At 39.9% G+C, this 27,089-nt stretch overlaps 2 protein-coding genes across 2 annotated transcripts in view; one reads left to right on the plus strand and one right to left on the minus strand.

The window, feature by feature from the left end:
• The window catches only part of LOC146003027 (uncharacterized), a 257,704-nt gene that overhangs the window by 140,576 nt on the left and 90,039 nt on the right, over nucleotides 1–27,089 (plus strand). The window lies entirely within an intron of this gene.
• LOC146003161 (uncharacterized) lies at nucleotides 9,651–24,913 on the minus strand. Its single transcript, XM_083141345.1, has 5 exons — nucleotides 24,855–24,913; nucleotides 16,555–16,732; nucleotides 15,041–15,231; nucleotides 12,293–12,400; nucleotides 9,651–9,890 (listed from the first exon to the last, which is right to left on the minus strand). The coding sequence occupies exons 2-5, from the start codon at nucleotides 16,723–16,725 to the stop codon at nucleotides 9,698–9,700; spliced, it is 663 nt and encodes a 220-aa protein (XP_082997471.1). The 5' UTR covers nucleotides 16,726–16,732; nucleotides 24,855–24,913; the 3' UTR covers nucleotides 9,651–9,697.

Below are 27,089 nucleotides of genomic sequence, written 5' to 3' on the forward strand. Positions count from 1 at the left end.
CAAGATGGCGGCCATTTTGATATGTCACACGGCCACCTTTCCGTTTAATAAAATGACATTGACTCCAAGATGATGACTTTCAAGCCCGTTTGTCTTTCATAGGACTGGTTTCACGACTTTTGGTCCACTTTGTGTGTGTGTGTGTGTGTGTGTGTGTGTGTGTGTGTGTGTGTGTGTGTGTGTGTGTGTGTGTGTGTGTGTGTGTGTGTGTGTGTGTGTACCCATATCCTTTATCAGATGCAACAATCTCCAGAATGAAGAACTTTAAACAAGTAGTCTTCAAGGTTTGATACAGAATGTTTTAAAAATTTGTAACAATCATGTCTCCAACTAAGGTGATCAATCTAATTTAATTATAACTAATCTTTACCAACGCCCCGCACCGTGGCCGTGACACGGGACGCGCTTAGGTTCGAGTCTCCTAGTGGAAGCATAACAACTTTCCTCCTGAGATTTCGTCTGTGTATGAGACCGGTGGCCACCCACCATCGTGAGGAGCTACGAATGACTAGCGTAACCCGGTCAAGGAAACCTACAACACCGACTGGGGTTCGTCGTGCTGACCACATGTCACTCCGTGACTGTTTGAATAATAATCTCCCACCTCGGGTGAGTGAGTGAGTGGAATCAGGTGTGATTGAGGTCGGCAGGCAGTAGGTAGACCTGGTGCGAATGTGCTGTTTCGCCATGAGTTATTTATTATTATTATTTTTTAATCTTTTGGTTAGGTTAGGTTAGGTTAGGTTAGGATAGGTTAGGTTAGGTTAGGTTAGGTTAGGTATGGTAAGGTATCTACACCAGGATAAAGAACCCAGTCACTACCAACGTAACAAGTCTAGGACTAATCTTAAGTTATGTTAGCACCAGTAGCCCAATCCGAAACTTTTGCCAGACTTTGAAGTAATTTGGTCCAAAAACTCTGTAACATCGTCACAGATGCCTTACCGACACGGATGATCCATCGGGAAATGCGAGGTATCTCTTCTTCCTCTTCAGTAGACGAGTGTCGCATGGTGGTTGGGACCTCCTGCGTGGCAACGAGGATATCAGGTCCCTCACTTCCAGTCCATTCCCAGTTGGAAACAGTGTCAATACAGAGATAACTGCTAATAGGGAGAGCGATTTCGCATTCATACTAGGGCCTGTAAGCAGAAAATAAACTCCAATTGTGTATATGTTTTCGTAATTCTGTTCAACTTTTCCAGTAATGTTGAGCCGAGAACATGATTTGAGGGCTTAAATCCCCTTTTAACTTTTTGTAATAATAGGTAAAGCTACCTCCCCCCGAATTGTATGTAATTACATATTTTCCCCTTTGTATGTAGCCAAATAAAAATTGCAAGTGTTGTGGAATTATGATGTTAGGAACCATGAATTTCGTCTTTCATATTTTTTTTTACCTATTTTGAGATTTATTACATATTTCCCATTTGCATTAAAATTTTTTACATAAAATGCTGTTTTTTGGGCCATCGTTCTGTTTTTCATTGAGTAAGAAGCTATGATTGTGGGACAAACATTCAAACTTTGATTTCTCCAAAAATCAAAACAAAAAAATATTTTAAAAAATCTCCCAAAATGCATTTAGCGGTTCACTGTGCATAAAATTAACATGGTATGTACTGAAACAGAAGCATTCTTTGTTTCTTTAAAAAGTAATTTATTGTTGCATTGAGTCGTAGCGCACTGCGCTGACAACAATGGGCGTCGGGAGGAAAAGGCGTGGGGGTGGAGGGGTCGTAACAGTCTATTCCAGGAACTCATAAAAAGTCTGTGACAAATATTACGATTCATAACTGCTATCTAACTTATTACAAATAAGAATGTTTTCGAATTGTACATCAACTTTAGATACAAATATGAAAGATGATTTGATACAATATTACTATTAATTTGTGAATAAGGACAGGCACAGAACCAACCCTGAGCCTATTTGAAACGTAGAGCCTTTCCGTTCTTTAAACCGCTACGCTAATCGCTACATCACGGGGTTTAGGAAGTTTTGATTCTCGATAGCCTATGGTTGATTGGTCTGCTTGACATCAAGATCAAACTGCTGGTTGAAGTAATTCGTCTGAATGCAGAGGTCCTGGATATTTGTGTTCATTAATGCACTTTATGCTGATGAAACATCTTATCGTTGCGGTCAGTATAACACTATTAATATCCAAACCAATCACATTTGATACATGCCATCATCATATTTACTTTACAGGTAAATTAATATTCTCCCTACTTACATACAGGATTGCCACACAATTCTTACATGCACACCTCTTTACACACTCAAGAAAGTTGTTCAGTACCACCAAGTAAGCAGGAAGTCTGTGGATTCGTTTTTGAAAATTACGTTAATTATTTACTACTTAGGCACTTCCTTTGGTGTTTGTTTTTACGCGACTCATGAACAAAAGCATTCAAGAATGCTAATTAGACAAGAATTTGGAGAAGCTTAAGGTTATTGTCTCTTTCAATAGTGACGATAACTTGCGATGTTGTACCCCCTTGCACTTGGCTCAAGCTGGATTAATTTAAATCAAGATTTGAAATCAGGTGATTTTTTTTAAGAAAAATTACATCAAAATCACTTTAAACACACTTATATTTCTCTTGATTTTAAAATTGAAAATTTTTTAGTAGAAAAATAGCAAACATTTTGTGTAGAATAATATACAAAATAATGATCATGTTAAACCGTAAATAGTGTTATTATCATTAAACAGTAAATAAACATGTTGCAAACTAACATTTAAAAATATGCCAAAATTCAGCTACAAATACTCCAAAAAATATTTTAAACTACAATTATATAGAGCATCCAGAATGTTTTATTTTCACTGGAAGGAAAGTTACTGAAATTATTGTACTATAGTTTCATTCACACAGTCAACAAACATTTTCGTAGTAGGTTCATATATACAGTATGAGAAACAGAAAAATGTACATTTGCATATATTTTTTTACTGGCCGCGGTGGCTCAGTCAAAAAAAAGTCGGTAACGCGTCTGACTACCATGCTAAAGGTCCCGGGTTCGATCCCCGACCGGTTCAAATCCGGGAACTTTTCTAACGTTAGAAGCGGCCCCGGCGCCCACCCAGCGTCGAATGACATGGGTACCTGGGGGAAATCCTGGGGGGTAAAGGCGGTCAGGGGCGTGATGCTGATCACATCACCCCCACTCATGACTCGATCATGAAAGTGTGGGTCGTTACCCCCACACCCCCTATACGCCTTCATGGCGTGGTGCTGAGCACAGGGGAGCACTTTACCTTTGTACATATATTTTTTTATTTGCTTTAATCAAACTGTTCGTTTACCAGAAAAAAGCCTGTTTATAAGCTATATCTATTTGTATGGTGCCAAAAACCATGCAAACAATTTTAAGCACTTTTTAAATTCAAAGAAATCGATTTAATTAAAAAAAACTGTTAAATAAAAAAATATATCAAAAAGGATTTTTTAAATAAAAATCATGATTTTTATCCACCACCACAGGGTGCGAAATCTTGGGGGGGGGGGGGCAGGGGAGAATCCTCCCCCCCCCCCACAAAACTTTTCCGGGTGAGTTTTTCTTCTAACAGCAAACATAAACCATTAGTTTGGGAGTCGAATATACTTTACTGGAATAATATCGAAAACATACACAAGGAACGGACAACAAAGAGCCTCATCTCTAAGGACCATGAACTCAGCAATCCCCAGAATACAGGAATGAGTCCGACTTGTTATATCTTCTCCATTTATTTCGTCAGCTACTGCAAAGTACTTAAATATATTAATACAACATGTAATAGCATTTAGATGTGAATTTTATGTAGGAAACTATTATCTTCCTAATATTTCTTAACTTTTGCCCCTCCCCTAGTCACGCAAATCATTGTTCATAGCATTAGTACTATATTAAAATCTTCAATTTACAATCGAATTTTGAATGAAGAGCAGTCGATATATTGTATATTTTATAATATAATTTGATTATTTACTAATTCACACACACACACACACACACACTCACACACACACACACACACACACATATATATATGTATATATACAGGGTGTCGCAAAACTCTTTCAACAACGCTTGGGAGCTGGTAAATATCATAAAAACAAGTAACTTTTCCCTATAAAGTTTACCTCGAGAGCGCTTAGTTTCTGCGCTATAAGCACTTAAAGTCTATCCTGTACGTATGCAACCCATCAATATATATATATATATATATATATATATATATATATATATATATATATATATATATATATATATATATATATATATATTGTGTGTGTGTGTGTGTGTGTGTGTGCTCCTTCCCCCCACCAATCTTCAGTGATTTCGCACCCTCGCCTACTATGTATGTGAAATGTAGGTTTCCATGTGTAAAATATAGCATCAATTATGTCTTTAACCGTTTACGTTGCCAGCAGTTGAGAGAATTTTGTACAGATGGGCTAGAGGGTGAAGGAAATGTTTTAGGTGAACTCTGTTTGGTGGTCATGATAAATATTTTTTTTTCCTTTCCCCCTTCCTCAGTCCGTTTCTTACTTTCTGTTTACTTATTATTATTATTATTATTATTATTATTATTATTATTATTATTATTATTTTCTTCTCTCTTTTTTCTCCATTTTATGTTGGTTTCTAGTAGTAGATATGCTTTCTTCTTTCATCAGCTAGGCCACTATCTAAGAGTCTGATGTACCCTCATTTCGTACTTCCCTTACTCAGCATCAACTCAACTACTAACAATAGTCAACATATTGTTCTGGTTACCCGAACATCGGATCTAGTATATTCTATTTTACTGAATTCTGAAATAAAATAAAAATAAAACGGGGGAACCGTATAAGTCCGCAGATATGACGACCTAGTTTATTTAAAGGCAACAGGTCAATAAGCGCATACCCCTGAATGTATGCGGGTGGAAGTTGGGCTACTTCGGGGATTCTCCCTCCTTCTGTTTATTTCTTGCTCACTTTCTCTATTCTGTCTGTTCCTTTCATCCTATTTCCTCTTCCCTTCCTATCTTTCTTTTTATCCTCTTCTGACTCTTCTTCTTCATCCTCTTCTCTATCACTTTTCTGTTATTTTCTTCCTCCTTTTTCTGTCTCTTTATTTCTCTCCCTCACTTTATTCTCTGTTTCTCCCTCTGTCATACCTTTCTTCCTCTTTCCTCTATCTCCTAATTTCTATCTCTCTTCTTCTTTCTCTCTATGTGTGACTAGATGAATCTGAAAAGTATGACAAATTCTGCCTCAATTTTTCTCCATTTATTTTAATCTCGTAAATGTTTTCAGGATCGTATATTATTACTTTATTTATTTCTACTTCCTGCAGTTTTGCGTTCTTTTTATAATCTCTTCTATTTATCTCATCCTTGATTCCTTTGCTTTCGCTAGGAATTTTTCCCAATATTTTTTCTTTCGGTATTGTTTTCCGCATTACAACTACAAAGTTTCCTAAATAAATTTTTATACCTGTGCTCAGATTTTAATATTTAAAACATGAATAGCTGATACGAAGCAAGATTTACTTATCGTTTTGTGGAATGAGCGTTAGAACTCGCCCTATCAATTGTGGATGTGAAACGTACGAGCGAAATGATCATAAAATATGTTGCGACGATGTGGATGAATCACATTATAAAACAACCCCAGACTTTTTAAAATTATACTTTTCCAAATAATATTCCAAGGTAAATTACAATTGTTTTTATTATAACGAACACGTGACATGGTTTTCCTTGAGGCGGGCTGTTACGGTCCACAGTACTCCCTTGAGCGCAGGTGACGTTTGTCACTTCTCTGTTTTGTGGTTGGAATGAGAACTGAAGGTGGCGCTAGTAAAAATTTAGAATATTAAATACATAAATATTTTACAAGAGCTATAATACAGCGCCGAGGGCTGAGATATTTTAGAATAAACTCTGAGACTTAAACTTGAATATCTAATCTTGCATAAAGATAGATAATGTTTCCAGTTATACAACATGAATACTATACTTTCATGATAGAAACATAATCATTATTATTTTAGTAACTATGCAATAGTCGTTAATACTGATGGAATTCACGATCAGAAAATAGAACTTCAGAACTACCTAGCAGAACACAAAGCGGACGTAGCACTACTTTGCGAAACATTCTTAAAACCAAAAAGGCAATTTAAAATCCATAACTACCAAGTTTTCAAAGAAGATAGAAAAGGAGAAAACAAAGGAGGCCTAGCAATCCTCGTCAAAAAATCATTTCCGGTTGAACAAGTGGACATTCCCCAACTAGCAACAATTGAAGCAACAGCAGTGAAGATTTTGACGCCAGGCACATCCCTCATCGTGGTAGCAGCATACAAAAAACCGGATCTACCATTACTTGCGGCAGACATCCAATTACTTGAAGCATTGGGTCCAAGAATACTCTTAGCAGGAGACCTGAACGCCAAAAACCCTCTCTGGAACTCGAGGGTAACCAACCAAGCTGGAAGACAACTCGAGAGAGCACTCCAAGACTCCAGATATATCATCGCTGCACCAACAGAACCAACATACTACCCGAAAGGAAGAATGAGAGGGGAGTCGGACATACTAGATATCGTCCTTCTCAAAAACATCACACTGCTGGCAGGACCATATGCTCATCAAGCACTCAACTCTGACCATCTACCGATCCAGTTTGTGGTTCCACATCGAAGTGTCACACACGAGCCACCCAGGAATTCAAGATTGAACACCAACTGGAATCAATTCACCCAAATACTGGCAGAAAACACGGACCCTAAGCAGCAGATAAGAATAGCGGAAGAAATAGACAGAGCAGCCAATAACATCACCGTCTCGATACAAGAAGCAGCCAGATACAGCACTACCAAGGAAAGAGCTACTCCCACTAATGCAAGACAGGACAGGAAACTACAAGCACTTCTGCACCTTAAGAGATGGGCCCGGAAGAAGTGTCAAGAGACCAACCTCCTAAGATATAAGATGCTATGGAAAGACTTAACAACAAATGTCAGAGACCACCTGCAACACACGGCAACAGACAAATGGGAGAAAACATTTCAAGACAACCCACCAACTCACAGGGATTTCTGGAAGATTGCCAAAGGCTGCACAAACACCACGTCAGAGACAACGGTATTAGAAGATGGCAACAAACTCACCTTCGACCCACAAGAGCAGGCCAACCTAATGGAAGAATACTGGGAAAGGCACTTCACGCCTCATAATGAACCTCAAGACCAGGACTTCACACGAAGCACAGAAGAAGAAACAGAGATGCTGCTACACAGTCCTCCGTCAACAAGCCCTAAACTTACCACTCCTAGGAAAGTCCAAACGGTACTGAAGAAAATTCCAAAAGGGAAAGCTCCAGGACTGGACAAGATAACACCAGAAATGCTAAAGAAGATACCGAGGAAAATGTTGGTACTAATTACCAAACTCTTCAACGCAATCCTGCAGACAGGCCATTTCCCAGAACGCTGGAAAATCTCGAAAATCTGCGCCATACTAAAGCCAGGAAAGAATCCAAGGACGCCCAAAAGCTATAGGCCAATAAGCCTCTTACCACATCTCAGCAAGGCCATGGAGAGGATTATCCTGAAGAGAATCCAGAAACAGGTGGAAGAAGCCAACATCCTACCCAACTTCCAATTTGGGTTCAGATCTGCTCATAGTACGACAGGACAGCTAGCAAGAGTGGTGGATCATCTAACGACCAAATTCAACAGGATGAACTACTCCCTTGGAGTCTTTCTGGACGTAGAAAGCGCATTTGATAGAGTCTGGATAACAGAGCTCATCAGAAAACTATTCCAGACGCCAATCCAGGACACGTACATCCTATCTAAGAGGAAGAACATTCATCTCCACATTTGAAGGAGCTACATCATTGGCCAGAAACATCAACGCAGGAGTTCCCCAAGGCTCCACACTAGCGCCGATACTGTATGCCCTTTATACAGCAGACATACCGATAGTTCAAGGATGCTTCCCAGCGCTATTTGCAAATGACTCTGCTTTCTTCGCATCCAGGCGCCAACTTAATTTCTGCTACAAAACACTGAAACGACAGCTAGAAGAATTACAACAATGGACAACGAAGTGGAGAATAAAAACAAAAAGCACAGCAGTCATCTTTGAAAGGAGAAGAAGACAAGAGCAGCAAACATTGGAGCTATTTGGCCAACAGAGAACAAACGCGAGGATAGCAAAATATCTAGGATTAACGCTGACAGCGGGGTGACATTCAAGATTCATGCAGATGAAATGCATCACAAAGGAAACCAACGAATAGGAGGATTGTATGCCATCTTCAGAAATCTGCAGCTATCCCTTGAAACAAGAATAAGACTATACAATACAATGATTCGACCAGCAATACTCTACGCCATTCCAGCCTGGCACCACGCAGCAAAGACCTACTTGGCGAAACTGCAAATCATACAGAATAAAGCTACAAGGATAGTCAGCGGCCATGATAGATTCAAGACCAACCTGCAAATACACGAAGATCTCGAGATAGACCAGATAGAAGATGTCATCAGAAGAGTAACAACCAGATTCTGGACCGAACTCAAAGGTCATCTCAACCCCGCAGTAAACCTAATAGGTACAGCGGCCATCATGCACCACACTCACAGCACCACGGCCAGAGTGAAATCAACGTCAGGAAACCAAGAAGATAAACTCCTCGAGCGACAGTTGCAGAGGAAAACAAGTTAAGATCATAAAAACATCATAGAAACTGGGGAAAATGTGAAATAGAAGTCAAGGAAACGGCACTTCAAACATAAATTGTCAAGAACCTTCAGCGTCAGCGTTAATACTCTATAATTTATGGGTAATATCGTTTCCACTCCCAATTAAAAATTAACCAGTAGACCTACATTAAACGAAAACGAAAATGTTGGGGTAAAGTTGTATTGGCAGTTTGCGAAGATATTATACAAGGTGATTCTTTATGTAGTTTGCAACTTCAATAATTTATAATTATTTATTGGAACCACATACAGACTTGGTTTATATGTCATTATGCAGCAAAACACTTCAAGTTTAAGTTTCAGAGTTTATTCTAAAATATCTCAGCCCTCAGTGCTGTATTATAGCTCTTGTGAAATATTTATGTATTTAATATTCTAAATTTTTACTAGCGCCACCTTCAGTTCTCATTCCAACCACAAAACAGAGAAGTGACAAACGTCACCTGCGCTCAAGGGAGTACTGTGGACCGTATCAGCCCGCCTCAAGGAAAACCATGTCACGCGTTTGTTACAATAAAAACCAAATCAATTGTGGTCTGATCGTGATGAAGTTTAAATACTGTGCAGGTACAATTCTTAATTTTCAGATTTTTTAATCGGTCAAGAAAGTTCTTATCAATTTTGTAAAACAACTTTTTATTAGTATTGGGTAGTCGCAAAAATACGACCTTGGTCTTGTTTTGAAGTTCTTTGCAGCTCTTTTCAAAACCCAATACCACTGTAAACTCACATTGCAAGACCAATTTTATACAGATTAATACAGTGGCAATGGATTTTAAAAACAGCTGCAATTACAGTACAAGTAGAGAAGGATGAAAATGAAGTTTCACATTATTTTAAAGCATGGTTTTAATGTCCCACATAACCGCAATATACATCACGTAGCACAATACACTCAGATCACACAGTGCTGCTCTTATGCCCACAGACACTTGTTCAACCATGGTAGGATGACGTCAGAATACTAGCAAGGAAGGCTGATAAACCAAGTTCGAACACCGACATCGGGCATCCCGGGAACAACGTTGCACACTGCTCGTTCATTTTCCCCGCTAGGTGAGCCTTGTCGTAAAGTTTACTATCCTCTGGTTCCATAATATCTGTGGTGTTTTCAGGTAATTGAGGTATTCTGGAAAGAAACCAATAAATATTAACAGTGGAGTGAAATTTGACTCGTAACTTCAATAGATAGTGTTGGACTTAGCGCCGTTTTTATCTTAAAGGCGTTGAACGTCTTCAAGACGTTTAGCTCCGATAGACATGTGTCATTAATTAAGAAAAAGGTGTCTCTGTTAAGCCCGAATCACACGGAACCGGGTTTCTTGCGGGATTGCTCTTGTTGCTACTGAAGCCTATACTCTATCCCGGGAATCTGTGGAGTAAGGCTTCGCAGAACGGTAGAGAAGGGGAGAAAGCGAGTGAACGCAGCTAAGCGGCACACGCTGCTGCAAACAGCAGCTAGCTACGTTAACGACCGGCTGGCTTTGAAGTCCACGGAGCGCGCCCACCAGCTGCAACAATCACATTCAACGCAAAATTTTGCCACACATCTACTCTACGCCACCTTGTTCCTCCTCCCACGGTCTCCACATTGAAGTTGCAAAGTACGGCAACAGCGTATCTGCAGTCATGTGACTGAGACTCCACGTGGAGTAGACGAGTAGAATGACAGCTGCGCCTATTGGTTGAAGGTTGAGTGTGATTGGACGAAAACAACTTGCCCGCTATTTATCCCCACCCACGTTCGTGGCGGCGGCTTTCTTCAGTTCTTCGACGTTAACGAAGTAAACGCGTGGACTTCAGCTGCAGTCGCTTTCCACCCCTCCACGCAATCCCGTCTCCTCTCACGTGTTCATTGGTCGAGCCGTGTCGAGTTACTACTTGTGCAGAGACTTGTATTTGTTCGCTCGCTCCAGAGATTCCCCAGATAAAGTATAGAAATGATGGCTGCCAGATCGCTTTTGGGTGAGTAGTCCGTTTTCTAATTGCCTCTTGCTTCTCTGCTCGATGCTGGTAACAAACAATCTTGGTCATGTGAGTCTGGCAAGGAAAATCGGCAGAGCAATCCATTGAAATGTAGACCGCCGCGTTGGCACTATCGGCAAGCGAGGTGCTCGCGTCCGCATGTCGGCACTGCAGACTGTCGAAGCAAGCGCGCAAGTTCCCGTAACTACTAGTTTAAAGAGTGATGTATTTACTTCCCAATTTATGAAAGAAGGTGCTGAAACTGGCCGCCTTCGTTATCCTGACAACTCTTGATGAAGTTACCCATAACTCGCTGCAGTTCCCGTTGACTAATGTTGGTTATTTCTTCACGGATGTTATGTTTCAGTTCTTCCAGGGTGTGTGGATTTGACTTGTATGCAGCATTTACCCCAGAGATAAAAATCGTATGGAACTTTTACACCCGGGAATCGTGTTTCAAATCGCCTTTGAACTTCACGTGCCGATTGAGTTAACTCATATGAATCATAAATAAATAAGCATTTGCTGAGTCAACACTTTGCGGTTGAATACACTCGAAAGAACACAATACGTAACAAGCATCATATCACTTCACAGTCACCAGACTAATAAACAGACCAGACAATACAAAACGAGGCCCTTTATTACTTCACAGCAGTAGCGGCGTCTGCCTATTCGCACATTCGCACGTGCACACCCAAATAATTCTACACTGCAATTATTTTTTATTATACTAATTTACTGAACACCATCTCCTTCAAAAGATCAAACGTTCCCACACCCCATCGGCTTCGATTTACCAGCGCCTGCCGCTGAAATACTTTTAGCATCATTTACCAATACACTTAGCATCATTATGGACGCAAAAAAGGGAGCGAGTATTTGAGAGGGGTGATAAAACACTTCTTCTGGACGCGAGGCTGAAGTGCACACCCACACCAACCGCCACTGCTTCACAGTCTCCTTCGCCTTGTAATCAAGACGTCCCAGGTTCGATATCTGCTGGCGGCACATTGCACAGTGGTTCAGATCCTACTTTAAACTGTAGGTCGAGTCGCGATTCGCCTATCTGTACATAAAGTGGACTTAAAACATCAATTGAAACTCAAATTCAAACTCAAACTTTCCTGTCTACTTTCAGGACCTCCGTCAAAACAGGTTTCTAGTCTCCCTCGTCAGCTTACGTTATTGGGTGTCTTAATAAAGATGCATAAAAATGTGTTCACATAGAAGGCAACTAGTTTCAACACCTGTTATATATATGCTAAGTAAATCACTTTTTAAATCAATTACGGAAACTGTTGTGCACTTGCTTCATCGACACTCTACGGTGCCGACAATCGGCCGCAAGTGCCTCGCTTGCCGATAGAGCAAACACCAACGCGGCGGTCTACTCTTCAATGGATCGCATTGTATAAGTGCGCCATCTGTACTACCACACGGAATTAAATTCATTTTACATCAATTTTACCCTTTTTGAAGTTGATTATGTTTTTAAGTATTGAAACAAACTCTAATAGAGAAACAGAAAGAATAACGAAATGAAATTGAAGAAGTATAACTTACGAAAATATCAATCGTAATATTTCTTCCACAAACTTTCTCTTTGGAATGAAGACTTGAGTGGCTTCACATATCGTCTGAAGAACACATGCTCGTCCGTTGAGACCTTGCCTGTTACGTGAAGAAAAAGAGAAGAAAATATTATGAATTCGTAACTGCATTTGATAAGATCATGTTACAATTTCGCTATTCTGTTTTGAATACACCAAAGCAATTTGAACTCTGTATCGCAAGGGGATATTACGACTTTCTTTACTTAGTAGGATATGTTTACAATATTTCCAAGTATTCGGTTCTGTTCAAGGACTAATTGAAGGAGAGTAAAGCTTGATCAACCGCCTCACTTCAGAAACGCCACTCTGTTTTTTCAACTAATGCCATTGAATCCATATACTACATATCAAAAGGAACAAAATCATTTACACAACAAACTTGCACAAAGGGATATACTTATGAATAGGCACGATTGTTCTTAGTGTCATTTACGTAACATTAATACGAGTCTATGATTGGTGAGATATGAGGCGACGAAAAATAAAGATGAAAAATTAGACCAGTTTTCATTAGAAAGTTTGGTCAGGGACGAGGATGTGATAGCTGCTATTCGTAAGTGCTTGAATACAGGTATTGTTCATCAACAGTCGATTTTTTTAGTTTGTTTTTGAAGTTGTTACGATTGACGAAGGATGTTATGAAACGAGCAACACGCGCTTGCGGCCGAAAAGGTAGAGTAAGCCTAGTATATACTTATGAAGCTCACTTTTGATTTCTGGGTCCCGGGTTCGATACCCGGTTGAGGCATATTACACAATGGTTCGGATTCCACTTAAAACCATAGGTCCAGTCCCCTTTAGTCTATTTGTGCATAAGGTGAACTTTAACAATTCAAACGTTTGATTACCCCTGTTTCATTAATCATGTATTCCCCTTCTGACTTCTAAATTCTGAAACATGATTTCAGTTGTTTCAGTGAATATGTACAAGGGTCGTTCAAGGTTGACCGGGACTTTTATTTCTGCAGAGGAAATAGGTAGCAGAAGAAACACCAAACTATGTCAGTTTTTCAAAGTATTCTCCGTGCGCGCCGAGGCACTGTTGCCATCGTTCTGGCAGCTCCCGAATTCCTTTGGCGTAGAAAGAACTTGGTTGGTCCGCAGTGCATCGTCTGTCGTGAATTTCTTCCCTCCCAGATGGTCTTTAAGGGGTGCAAACAAATGATAATCACTGGGGGCTAAATCCGGACTGTAGGGGGGATGGTGCAGAACTTCCCAGCGCATGTCAGCCAGAGTTGTTGTCACATTGGCCGTGTGAGGGCGGGCATTGTCATGGAGAAGAATGGAATTTCCAGACAACATCCCAGGTCTTTTCTTGCGAATGGACTTTCGTACAGCACCACTCAACAATGTGGAGTAATACTGGGCATTAATCGTGCTCCCTTTGTCCAGAAAATCCACATGGATAACGCCCTTCATGTCCCAGAAGACACTTGCCATGATCTTTCCAGTGGACGGCTGCGTTTTGCTTTTCTTGGGGGGCGGGGAACCTTTATGCCGCCACTCCATGCTGCGTCTTTTGGTCTCTGGGGTTGAATTGTGCAACCATGTTTCATCACACGTGATGATGGATTGCAACAATTCATCACCTTCTGCTCGAAACCGATTCAGAAGCTGTTCAAAGACCGTCCTGTGTGTCCACTTCTGATCGAATGTCAGCTGGCGGGGAACCCACCTTGCACAGATTTTGCGGAAGCGTAAGTGGTCGTGAATGATTGTCTCAACACTACCGACACTGATATTCACCTCGGCAGCAATATCCCGCACTATTACTCGCCGGTTCTCAAGAATCATTTGCTCAACACGTACGATATTCACTGGTGTGACTGCAGTCGGGCGAATGTGTCCATGCGCTTCATTTGTTACCAGCTCCCGTCCTTCGTGAAACTGCTCACACCATTCGTACACTCTTGTCCGCGACATCGTTTGTTCACCATACTGTGCTTGCAATCGTCTGAAAATCTCAGCTGGTTTCACTTTCTCCTTCACGAGAAATTTGATTACACACCGCTGCTCCACAGCCACAGACACACTGCTAGCCGCCATGTTCGCTGCAACTGCTGCGCATGCGCGAAATACGTCATGCCGGGCGCTAGTTACTCGCGAAGGAATACATTACGTCACCCGCACGTTTCATCATGATCCGGTTATTCATCGATTTTTTACGTACGAAAATCCCGGTCAACCTTGAACGACCCTTGTGTAAATAAGACAACGCAGATAAGTTTTTGTCGAAGATACATAGATGGTGCAGATTGCACAATTTTATATATTTCAAGAAAAAGAGAACAACCGCTTTGCTGAATAAAGTCAATTGTTAACAGAAATAAAGACAATACACAGGGACGTCCGAAAGGGGGCCCAGGAAGCCACTGCCTCCCTATAAAAAATATATGCCAACCTAAAATTACATATTTCATATCTATTACTTGATTTCATCCACATTAATAAATGTTAATTACTGAAAAAGTGTTTTTTGAGGGGGCAATACTATTATGGGGGGAATGTACCTCGCTTGTCCCTCCCTGCAAAAAAAATCTCCTGCGAAAGTCCATGCAAATACCTCATTCTATGAACGCAATAAATAATTATTAAAATTGAGAAATTTAAAAATGTCGAGTTCTTCACATTGACAAACAATTCCTGTAACCCCTCGAAATAAAATCGTAAATACGTAACTGGTCTTATATATACTTACGAATCAAGCAGCCTCTCAACTTTGTCGTACATAAGCCTTCTGTCCTGTCGCTGTCGTACAATTGATGAAGAGAATGAGCGCCTGAATGGAACATTGAACTCGCTAGGAAGAGGGTATCCAATTGTCAAATCGTAGCCAAAGGTCCACAGCTCCAAATGATGAAGCCAGTTCGTGGTTATACACGCAGACAGCTGGAAAACAGCAGTATTATGGAAATTTGACCTGGTTTACCTTAACAATTCTTATTTAATGTATATATTTATTATACATCCCATCTAGATTAATTAGACGTAATGAAAAAATATCTCACAACTTTAAATTTATTTATTTATTAACTTTTACATACCTTGTTCAAGAAAAAGCTCTAAAAGTTAGGGAGGCATTTTATTTCTAAAGTTAATATTGTGTGCCCTCTTAAATAAAACTCTATTTTTTTGGAATTAGCTATGTAAACTGTGGAACCATTTATTCTGTGTTGTAAATGACAGAATGTTAAGTTGTAAACTGGTTTGTGTATTGTACACTCTTTTCTTTCCGATTTAATGCATTTTTACTTCGATATTCTTTCGAACTCTAACTAACTTGGTAAATGTCTGTTATATCGGAGACACATTTCTATCGGATATTTTCAGTTTTAAATGGTTCGTACTTACCAATTGCGTATTGCGGAACATAGTTGAAGGTGCCATTATGTTTTTTACACGAAAATAACTTCGATTTTTCACATTACGAGTTATTCTTTTGGGTCCTTTCTTCCGTTGCGGAACATACAATATGGCGCGCACAGCTGTGGATCATCGCGCGTTGTGCTTGTGTTTTGTCGATTTGGAGTGGGTATGCAGTGTTTCAACCTTCGTAACCGAAAAATACCTACTTTCGTGTTCATTATGTCATCGCAAACCATTGAAGGATAGCCCCAAAAACCATTCCTGATAGTCCCAAAAACCATTCACGATAGTCCCACGAACCATTTCCGGCAAGGTTAGGTTAGGTTGGGTTAGGTTAGGTAAGCATAGTTAAAAAAATAAAAATAAAATTCTGGTAAAAAAAGGCATGTTTGGAAACACTGGCGAGACCGCGTGACTTTCGACGCTCGCGCCATATGCAGGTACATAATGGAAACAACGGCATAATGTTGACGCTTTGCACAAAATGCAAGTTTATTATATCAAAAGTGCTTATTTCTTGTTGTGCAGCATTCTACGGTAAGAAAATACCTCCACGAAATTTCAAAATACTACAGAAACTCATTTGCGTAAGTAGTTTCTTCTGTAAAAATGAAGAAATGTGTCTCCGATATAACAGATATTTACCACTAACTTATCTATATTTATATTATTAACAATAAAAATAACAAGCTTTCTGATTTTTTTGTAACTTGAAATGAACTATGTAAATTTCCAGAGGGGGCCGACTGACAGTTCGACCCCCCCTTCCCGACGCCAAAGCCCCCGCTGGAACAAAACTAAAAGTTCCTATTATTGCGAATACACAAAAGCACAGGTTTTACTTACCGAAACTGACGAACCATCAGGAAAAGCCAAGTAACGTTTCTTCCTTGAGTACACCCTTTTCCCTCTAGATGGTAGCTCTGTCGACAGCACGAAATCCGTGTCCCTTTCCTCGTCACATGAGATAACAGACACTATTGTCAAAATTGTCAGGAGATTCTTTCGAAGTTGCATTCTCTAACTTGAAATAGAGTAAAATTTAAAAATATTATTTGTGCATTTAGAGCAAATACCACTTCTTACCCTCTGCTCCTTTTTAAAAATTATATAATATATAGATTGGGTGAAGTGCTGGAAACCACCTGCATATTAATCAATAATCATTGCAGTACGTAAGTGGAGATTGATAAGACATTTCAGTTTGCAATGTACCTGGAAAAAAACACCACTCCAATAATTCGGTACTTGATCTGTGAGAATGGTGTTACGCAGAAAACGGTCCAACCAAAAACGAAGAAAGTAAACAACAAAAATAATATTATTCGCACCAGTATTACAGTCCCACCGCCCTTATAGCCGGCGCGGGGACCGCCGCCTTCATGGCAGTGACTCTCTGTTGCCGCGTTTACCTACTAAGTAACTTGCGGTCAAACAGCCAATTAGACCTACGGCTGCTTCCCTCTTTGGGCAACAAGCGACAACATTTCAAACACTCCTCCCGAAGCAGCCAGCAGGGATCTTGTCAAAATAGCCGTTCTCCGCTGTGGTTTGGGACCGGTTCGTACGGCGGCACTACTTTAGTAAGTACCTTTACCCGCCACCTAGTACTTAAGTTTTGTGCTCATAAAATATGTTATCTTGATTTATATTGTCTATCGAAATCGTTTCGTTTAAAACAACAATTCAAACACACACACATTTAAAACAGGAGAACACTTGTTTACTCGGCACATATCCAACCTGTATTTATTGCAACAAATGAACGCGTTAAAGTTACAGTGGTGTAAGTCACTTTCTTAAAGAGAAAAAAAGTCTGACTCACATCACTTTGCTGATCAACACAACAGATGTTTCCTTTATCACTAGACCTTAAATTGCCATCTGTTGACAGTTGAATGAATCTCTGATTTACTTCACGTTTTCTGTTAACAGATTGAGTTATAAAGATCTGGTTTCCGTGTGACTTACACCACTGTAAGTTTAACCCTTCCAAATTATAATCCATGTTTGCGATGTTTGCTCTGATATGCACTCGGATATCAAACATTGTCTGTGGTATGATTTTGCTCATGCCGAAACTTGCACGGAGCTGCTTCACTGTTTCCTTCTCTACTTGCGGTCGGTCTGTTGACTTTTTTCCTTACAGGCATACCCTTATTGCATACCCATTGGATGCATGTCCATCGAACTTGATACAGGAAACCTCGATCCACACGTGAATGTGTGGAAAAGCTCTCGTGTGTTCGATAGAATCCTTTTTTCTAAAGGTCGGTCCTGTCGACTAACAGTGGCTGCAAGGTAAACCAATAAAAACCTGCTATCTTTCCATCCTTACCAATTTTGTGCACCTGGATTCCGTAATATACGATGGGGTATCATAAAGTTCGTCTAATCGCCTTGAAGGAAAATAACTAGAAGCCACTGGAGATATGTTTATTGTGCATTAGTCCTACGTTAAGAACACAAATTTATAAATAAATTTATTATTATTATTATTATTATGATTTTTCTTTTGGACGTTTACTTCTGTACTTTATCTGAACATGAATAAAGGGATGTATCATGGGCCCGGATTTTGTTGACATTTCATCTTTTAACTGGTGCAACGTAGACATTGCTAACTGGTACAGAAATCATGAGCACCCTCCTCAGGTTGAAGAAATGTAATTTTTTGGGGTCATTTTTTGGTTATTTTTTACCATTTTTTATTTTTCGGTCAATTTTTAAAATTTTGCGTCATTTTCACGTCATTTTCTTAAACATTTTGTGTCATTGCATGCTGAAACATAAGAAGTTCAACAATTTCTGTTTTGTTTGAATGTTATCTTGCGGTACTTACTGTGTGTTTAACTACCAGCGCAACAAAGCCTGTCTGAAAATCGCGAAATGCAACATTGTCGAGTTTCTTTTTCACAGTGCGTACAACACACCAAGGTGAAGAAGCAATTGTTAAATTGTTTGTCTTGGAATATACTAGGTGTGGCTAGAAAAAAACGGGATTGATGTTGCTGTCGACAAGCGCGTCAAGGTCAAGCGGTGCATGAGTGTATAACGTGATATCCTGCTTATCAACTGTGTGATTTTCCAGGGTGCGCGGCGCTCAGTTCCGCTGTAGCTTGTGGACGAAGTGAACCGTACATCTTTGTTCCGTCGGAAAAATGTTAAGTGTGAAAGTGGAACAGCATATCAATTTGACGTTTCTTATGAAACTCGGAAAATCCGCCACAGAAACTTATGGTTTATTGAAGGAAGTATACGGAGATGAGTGTTTATCACGCACGCAAGTGTTTGAGTGGTTTCAAAGGTTTAAAGAAAGACGAGAAGTGTTTGCGGACGACTCGCGTCCTGGACGGCCTTTCACGTCAAAAACGGAATCAAACATTGCAAATGTCGGTGAATTGATTCGAAAAGATCGTCCTTGAGTATTCGAGCTATTGCAAAATAACCAACATTATTACATTACGGTGCTGACGACCCTTCGTGAGCGAGTAAGAAGACGACGACCTGATTTGTGGAAAAGCATGTCATGGATTCTTCATCAGGGCAATGCTTCTGTCCACACGGCATTGTCAGTCAAGGCTTTTTTGGCCAAGCATGGGATCCTAGTGTTAGAACATCCACCCTATTCGCCGGATATCACTCCGTGCGAACTTTTTTATTCCCAAAAGTCAAATCAGCATTGAAAGGAACCAGATTTACGACCGTAGAATCTGTGAAAACAAAAGCGACGGAGGTCATGAACATGGTTTCAGAAAATGATTTCCAGCACTGCTTCCAGAAATGGAAGATTCGTATGGAGCGGTGTATCAATAGTGCAGTGGAGTACTTTGAAGGGGATAATGTTCGTATTGTACAAAATAACCAATAAAAGATTTTGAAGCAACAGTCCGGTTTTTCTAGCCACACCTGTATATACTATTTTCAATAAGCAGATTGAGTTTTGTACGAATTTTTGGGTCATTTTTCAAAGATTTTAGGTCATTTTACAGGATTTTTGTTGTCATTTTAAAGGTCATTTTTCAAAGATTTTTAGGCTATCAAAATTGACAAATTTGACCCACGGAGCGTTATCAAGTTCCTGCATCTCCAGAGCAAAGCAGCGAAGCAAATCCACGAGGAGATGAAAGCAGTGTATAAGGATAAAAGTCCATCCTAGGACGGTGGTTTCCAAGTGGAAAAATTCGGATTTGCAAACTGACCACATAGTAATCTCCTATACCCTTATGACAGGGAGACCTTCCTTCACAGATGCTGTTACTGTGAGGGGGAATGTTGAAATGATGATACTGAAAGACATGAGGATCACCGTTGAAAGCGTGATGACTGTAACAGGTGTTAGCTATGGGTCCATTTGGAATATCGTACAACAACAGCTGCACGTTCATAAAATGTCGGTACAGTGGGTAACATGATTGCTCTTTCCTTTCCAGAAAAGGACTCGAGAGGAATGAGCACCAGAGTCACTTCTGTGAGCTGGATGAAGATGTTTGTTTAGCGGACTGACCACAATGGATGAAAGCTATGTCACATGTGCGCCTTTATGACCCAGAAGCAAAAAAATGAGCAAGCAGTGGAAACACAGCTCCTCAACCCCCCCCCCCTCAAAGATAAGAGCTTAATGGTCAGGTGCTAAGATGATTCTGCCCGTTTTCTGGGACTGTAAGGGAGTCATTCTGACAAACTACCTGCCGCAGGGTCAAGCAATCGCTCCTAGTTCGTCTACGTTAGGAATTGAAGGTAAATTGACGAGGAAAGCTCACAAAATGACTGCTGTTGTTGGCAGACAACGGACGAGACCATTCTGCCAGTGGATCAATTTGGAAATAAATTCAAGTGGGATCCCAAATCTTGCCCCACCCTCCATATTTCCCAGACTCGGCATCAAGTGACTGCTTCCTCTCTCCGAAAATGACGTCGTCACCTTGTAATCAAGGGATCCCGGGTTCGATACCCGGTGGAGGCACACAGTGGTTCGAATCCCACTTTAAACTGTAGGTCTAGTCCCAATTAGCCTTACTGTGCATGTAGTTAAAACACCAAATCAATCAGTCTCTCCGGAAATGAAGCGTTTACTCAACTGACGCCACTTTGACGCCAAGAATGAGGTACGTCATTTCTGAGGTGGAACAGTGGTTTTAGATCTAAGATGCTTACGCAATGTAGAAGACTGCTGGCAGAAATGTATCACCAAGCATGACGCTATGTGGAGAAAGATCAATTCCGCCTTGTTGTCGTCGATGCCCAAAGTTGTTTCCTTTCAGGTGATTGCGCGAACTTTTTGAACCCCCCTCGTATATTTCTTATGTTAACTCTACACATACACTGTTTACAACTCTTGCTCATAGTCTGAAATAAATTGGTGTAAAGAAAATTGTACTGAGTACTTACATTTGCCTTGAGTATGTCCACTCTATTTAAGAGCTTAAGAGAACAGCTTAAGAGAGCTTAAAACAATACCAGCAAGATTTTGGTGTTTGAAATATTGATCAAATACGAAGCACGGGAGCCTTCCCTGGTATAATTCGGGTTACTCATTTCCTGTACTCTTCAAGAGGAGCACAAATTGTGATAATTGGTGTGTAGCGGTGGTCTCCTAAAGTGCTAAACGAGGTAAGACTTGTGAAGCATCAATATAAGTGGAAAAACAACACGCTATTTAACTCTACGTTCGAAATTCAAGCTTATTATTAATTTATTTTAAATTTGTTGTGATTCTGTAAAGAAACCAAATTAGCACATATGTGCTACACGAAATGGAAAATATAGAGGAGACATAATAATTTAAATGTATGACGTCCTATATTGAAGAAATTGGGAGTCGAATGAACACCATAATATGTTAGTTTTTTTTTCTTATTTTAGTATGTAAATTTGCTGCATTTTAGAATAGACCCATTGCCAATCTGTCATTTGCAAGCAATATTGATCATGTGCAGCATTTGATGGATTTATGAGTGGCGATTTTATGGGTTGAGTGAAAAAGTGCCATTCTGGGGACATATCTCCATAGCTGGCAACACTAGCAGGTCGAAATTTTGTCAACAGACGCACGCAACATGTGCTTGAATTCTTGAATCAGGTGGACTTGTCTTTTTTGACTCTCATGTCTGACCGTGCTGTTGGTCGACTCTGTTCCGATTTTTTTTACCAGCCATTATTAAATTTTTTACTTGTATATATTCTCACTGTTTAGAATCTTTACACTTATCCAAATTCTGTGTTTACTATTTTCTTTACTTGATTCTGTGATAACAGAAATCGCAGTTTGGGACTTTTCTGAAGGGTGAAGTGCGGTTGGGCGGAACCACAATTTTTTCAAATCCCGACATTCGGGACGGGAAAAATTCGCACTTTCCTGACCAAGTCGAGAAATGTGCTACATTTCCCGAAGCTCTGAGAATCTCAAATTGTACACGTCATTTCACCTTAAGTGATTGTTTTTGCATGTCTGGAATAAAGACTAACAATCTCCGATAAGTTCCAGACACTTACAATGCAGAAAACATCGAGGATTAAAGACTTTTTAAAATGATCTTTCGGTATTACTCGGCTGCTCAGGATCCCGAAAAGTCGGGAAATCATCGACTTTTCGGGATCCCGCACACTTCTAATTGCAGGTAAGAACTCCCATCTGGACTTGGGGTTGAGATCAATGTGGAGCAGGTGAAAATAACGTGGCAAGCCATTATGGTACTTGTAATTTAAATATAACTATTATGCGTTTTAAAATCAAATTACATATACAGGAAAGGCGCACGTAAGAAACGTTAGAAGTACCATGACTGCTCCCCATGGCTAGGGGGCTAGGCCATTGACAAAGGTTGCGAGGACTTTCACATAGAACTCTAAATTTTGAAAAATAGAATATGAAAATATAATATGTATTTACACTCATTTTTGTTTTCGATCTAACGCATTTCAAGCTTTGAAGCTTTCTGCTTTTTTTGTAACCTCAAATGAACGATGCCTATTTCCAAGAGGGATTGATGGACCAGTTCGAACCCCATGCTGCTCTCCACACTAACCAATTGAAGACCAAACACCCCGCAAGATTGGCATTGACATATCAAATTCTTGTTTATGTAAAGTGTCGTGCCCGGGGGGGAGGTTCAAACCTCCCATTTAGTCCAGTATTTCTAAAAAAAACTAACTTTAAAAGCAGGATGGTAAAATGATTTACTTCGCTTTTCTGCCACTTTTGGCTAATCGCAAAGATGAGGATGAGTGACACAGCACATATCGCCAGTGGCGTTGCAAGGGGTGGACTAAGTGAGCGACCGCCCGGGAACTCGCGTCCCGTGGGTTGATACGAAAAATGTAATAAATAGAAGCGAGAAATATGGAAGTGGCAATTTTTTGTGCTCAATAAAATTAAAACATTTTGTTCTTATCTGACTTAAAATTCTAGTTTAACGATATAATTTGAATGAATACGTCAAATCAGAGGCGTAACATACTGGTGGGTGGCCCTAAGCCTAAGGGCGCCCTAAAAATAGTAAAAATTATTGTCGTATTTCTCCTGCGGAAAATTTGCGCAAAAGTTGACGATAACTTGCTTGGACATTTCTATCCCTTTAATCTTTTCTTGAATAGAAAACACTTTGCCTTGTGTGTATTTTGTTATTTCTCTTGACCTCGCACTCTCGATTTTAATATGTTAGGAATAAAGCACTACCCTTCCCCCCGCTCAACCAAGCACCGACATTTTATGTGCGTACATCGATATTTTCTTCTTATGCCATGGTTTATGATATTTACATCCTTCAAATTTTGAAATGAGAAATCAAAGATAATCTCATTTAAAAAAAAAATATAGGTTGCATTTAAAGATTCGTAGTTTGCATTTCTGATTTATAGAAACTGTAGCATATTTAAGGATATTTCAGTCATGTCTTAGTGCCTGAAGATCAAATTTAAAAACGTATTATTTCTACTAATTTGGTTAAACAAAATTCCATCAGTGTGTTACAAGAATACACTATACCTCTGTCAAGCGTAAATTTCTCCGTCGCATATTATTAAATATCATTTTCGTCAGTAATGTATTATTATTTACATATGATAGTCTGCTGACGATGATTATGTATTGACTCACATTGAGATTAAAGAAAGGATGGGAGAGACTCATTCTAATCTCGCTCAGGGCCACGCAATATGTTGCTACGCCACTACGCTTGTGGTTTCGGTGCGAAACCACTGTTTCGCTTTGGTCTGAAGGCTGCTTAACATCACAGTTTACGGCTAAGAGAAACCGAAAAACGGCTTTAATGAAATGTAAGTTTTTTTAAAATCAAATTTCAGTTACATACGTAGCTATTAAGTCTTGGACTAGCCATAATAAAATTTTTCAAAGACAAAACGGCCTCTGTGGTAGAGTTGTTAGCACAGAGTGCTACGACGCCAGGGTTTCGGGTTCGAATCAAGGCCTGGGCATGGGGAGTGTTCTTTGTGAGTGTCCCTTCATCAATTGCATCATGTCATCACTCGTCCTCTCGTCCTCGCGATTAGCCAAAAGTGACAGAAAAGCGAAGAAAAGTAACCCGAGATCAGAACTGCGTTAATTGATTTAAATATTATCATCATACGTATTAACTAACCACTTCCACACGGGAAAACATAAAATGAATATACAGGGTGGCTCTAAAAGTCACTTAACACCCTCGGTACAAGGCCACTGCAGCGCGCAACGTGGAAATGGTGATGGCCAAGGGGGAACCACATTGCAACATGTCTCCACTGAGGATCAAACTTAGTACCCCCTGATTATAAGACAGTGTTACCACTATGCCATTGGGTAGGTAATACACAAACTCGCATAAGGTAAAAACAAATGAGAAACTAGCAGAAATGATCAATGTGTGCCTCTTGATGTAAAATTATTTAGGAACATTAGGAACCTCTGACATTGTAAGTGAAATAGGTTAGCCGTAATTAGTAAAAAGCCAAAATTTCAGTTTTTTTTCAAGAGGTGGCTTTTTATTGAAAAAATACTACTTTACTATAGGTGAGACACCTATAAATAATTTATTTCGCACTTTTTTACATTGCTAACGTACGATTCTACATTGCGGAACATTTCTTTAGGTGAAATAATGAACTTCTAACGAAAATATTGTCTATTTCTTACATTAACGAGTACTTACTGTTCTTCTTTATTTCCACACACAATATGACGATAGCTACCCTTTCATCGCGCGTTGTGCCAGTATTTTATCTATTTGGAGTGTGCATGCAGTGTTGCAATCTTGTTCACCGAGAAATAACTAAATTTTAAAAAAACACCACGAATTTTTTTTGAGTGATGATATGATGAAATTGATGAAGGGACCTCGAACAATCCAGGCCGGGATTCGAACCCGTGATGAGCGGGCATTCTTGTTCCTGTGTTGTACTCTGCAGTGAATAATGAAATAATTTGAAATAAAAAATGTATCTCAGAACTCAAGAAGCCAAATGAATATTATTGAAGAAACTACAAAAAAGTGTGTTTTGTTACCTGTTTTGTTTCTGTGCGTAAAGTGGACTTAAAACACCAAATCAATAATCGTGGGGGAGTAGTTATCACAGCGCGATATGACACCAGGAGTTCCGGGTTCGAATCCCAACCTGCGCGTGGGTGTTCTTTGTGTTTGGCCCTTCATTAATTTATCGTATCATCTTCGCAATTAACCAAATATGAGAAAAAAGCGGCGCTAAGTAACAAAAATCAAGTCAAATCATTGATTGATTGCTTGATTTGGTTTATCTTACTTCGCTTCTCCGACACTTTTGGCTAATCGCGAAGATGATACAATATAATTGATGAAGGGACACACTCAAAGAACACCCATGGTCAAGCCGAGATTCGAACCCAGGATCTCTGGCTTAGTAGTCAAATCAAATCCTTTTTATTTTTGAATGGGGGTGGAGGTTCCGTGTACTTTTTTTTAGTACTCATTCATCATTTTGCAATCTTTTCCTGTTATTGACGTTTTCTTTTTAGGAATACTGTGTCCTAAAGGGGGTAGGGGTATGACCCACACCAACCCCACCCCCTTGAGCACTCCACTGATTGCTACCATAAGTGTCGACGTCACCGCACGTCACTGAATTTCAAGTTCAGTTGAGTGCATTTTTCTTCACAGAAAAGACAGCATGGTGTCAACTTATTTGGAAAGTAAGCTAGGAAATATATTTGTCCTACTTGAAATTGCTCCACATGCACACAGACAAAAATTAGGTAGCAGTACGTGGCAGTACTTACGTAGAGGGAGATTATTTTCATAACATCTTTGGCTGTTATGCATTTGAAGCTTCGGAACGAGTCACAACTCTCGAAGCAGCCAATCAACGAAGCGAGCCGCTGACGTCATCTCAACCCAGAACCTATAGCAAAGTCCACTGCTCAGGCTCTACACGCCCACTAGGCTCGCTAGACAGACTCGCGTAGTCCGTTGGAGATGTTCCGAAAGTAATTCGACTCTACAGAATTAAGACATGTTACAGTTAAATCATAGAAATGTATATACATAAAAATTTATCTGTGCAGTAAAATTGTTACCTGGATCAGTTACGTTTATTAAAATTGCAGCCCATGTCTCAATATGCCATTTGCAGTTTCATTTTTTTGCTCGATAATAACTTGCTCTAACAATAACGATCGGGAACACAACTTTCAAATATGCTAGAAGAAATAGCAGGTACTCGAATTTACAGCAATAGAAATATGGCAAACAAATTTTAGTATAGTTATGTTTACAAGTTTTACGCAATAATCAGACAAGCTGGTTACCTTAACCTTTAAGTGGGTATGTGGGGTGACCACAACACCCCAGGTCTAAAAATTGTTTAAAAAAATAGTCATAAGTTGGCAACACTGTTCATCTTTCCGTTACCTTCATGTTGTTTACTCCTTGAAAGGTAGGTCTTTTAGTCGTCTGATTGTTGTGCGCTGGTTCACAATAACAAAAGAGCTCCACGTTCTGAGGTGTTATCAGCACCCCACCTACCTGCTTGCGTATTGCTTTAAACTTTATTTTGCTCGAGTGTTGCAATACTTGTAGAGTGCCACACACGTAAATTTGCCGTTGCGTAGAAACGAATTTTCGTTTCGTCTCCCTCTCTCTTAGCATCATGTGTTCTACCCTGCTCGAAAACCTTCGCTATTGTTGCCACATTGTCATTCCATTCCTGGACACACTCGCGCAAACATCATTGAAAACAATTAAATAGCGCTCCAACTAGCGGTTCCCACCGTTCGGTAGGGACGCTAATGTGGCAATATAGCACGGCGTAGTGCTTGCTTCTTTTATGCAGTGCATGTTCATTGGCTAGCTAGTAACTAGTGTTGCCAACTGTAATAATGAGGCACTATTTCTGTCACGGAAGGGGAAAAGGCA

This window comes from Lepisma saccharinum, chromosome 19, assembly GCF_977018435.1.
Source record: "Lepisma saccharinum chromosome 19, izLepSacc3.1, whole genome shotgun sequence".
Taxonomy (NCBI): domain Eukaryota; kingdom Metazoa; phylum Arthropoda; class Insecta; order Zygentoma; family Lepismatidae; genus Lepisma; species Lepisma saccharinum.

Bases quoted from the DNA above. Each gene is read 5' to 3' on its own strand.
- LOC146003161 (XM_083141345.1), bottom strand. From the start codon at position 16,725: ATGCAACTTCGAAAGAATCTCCTGACAATTTTGACAATAGTGTCTGTT. The intron at 15,232-16,554 runs GTAAGTAAAACC...GCTGTTTTCCAG, and splicing joins CTGATGGTTCGTCAGTTTCG to CTGTCTGCGTGTATAACCAC. The intron at 12,401-15,040 runs GTAAGTATATAT...TTCACGTAACAG, and splicing joins GTTGAGAGGCTGCTTGATTC to GCAAGGTCTCAACGGACGAG.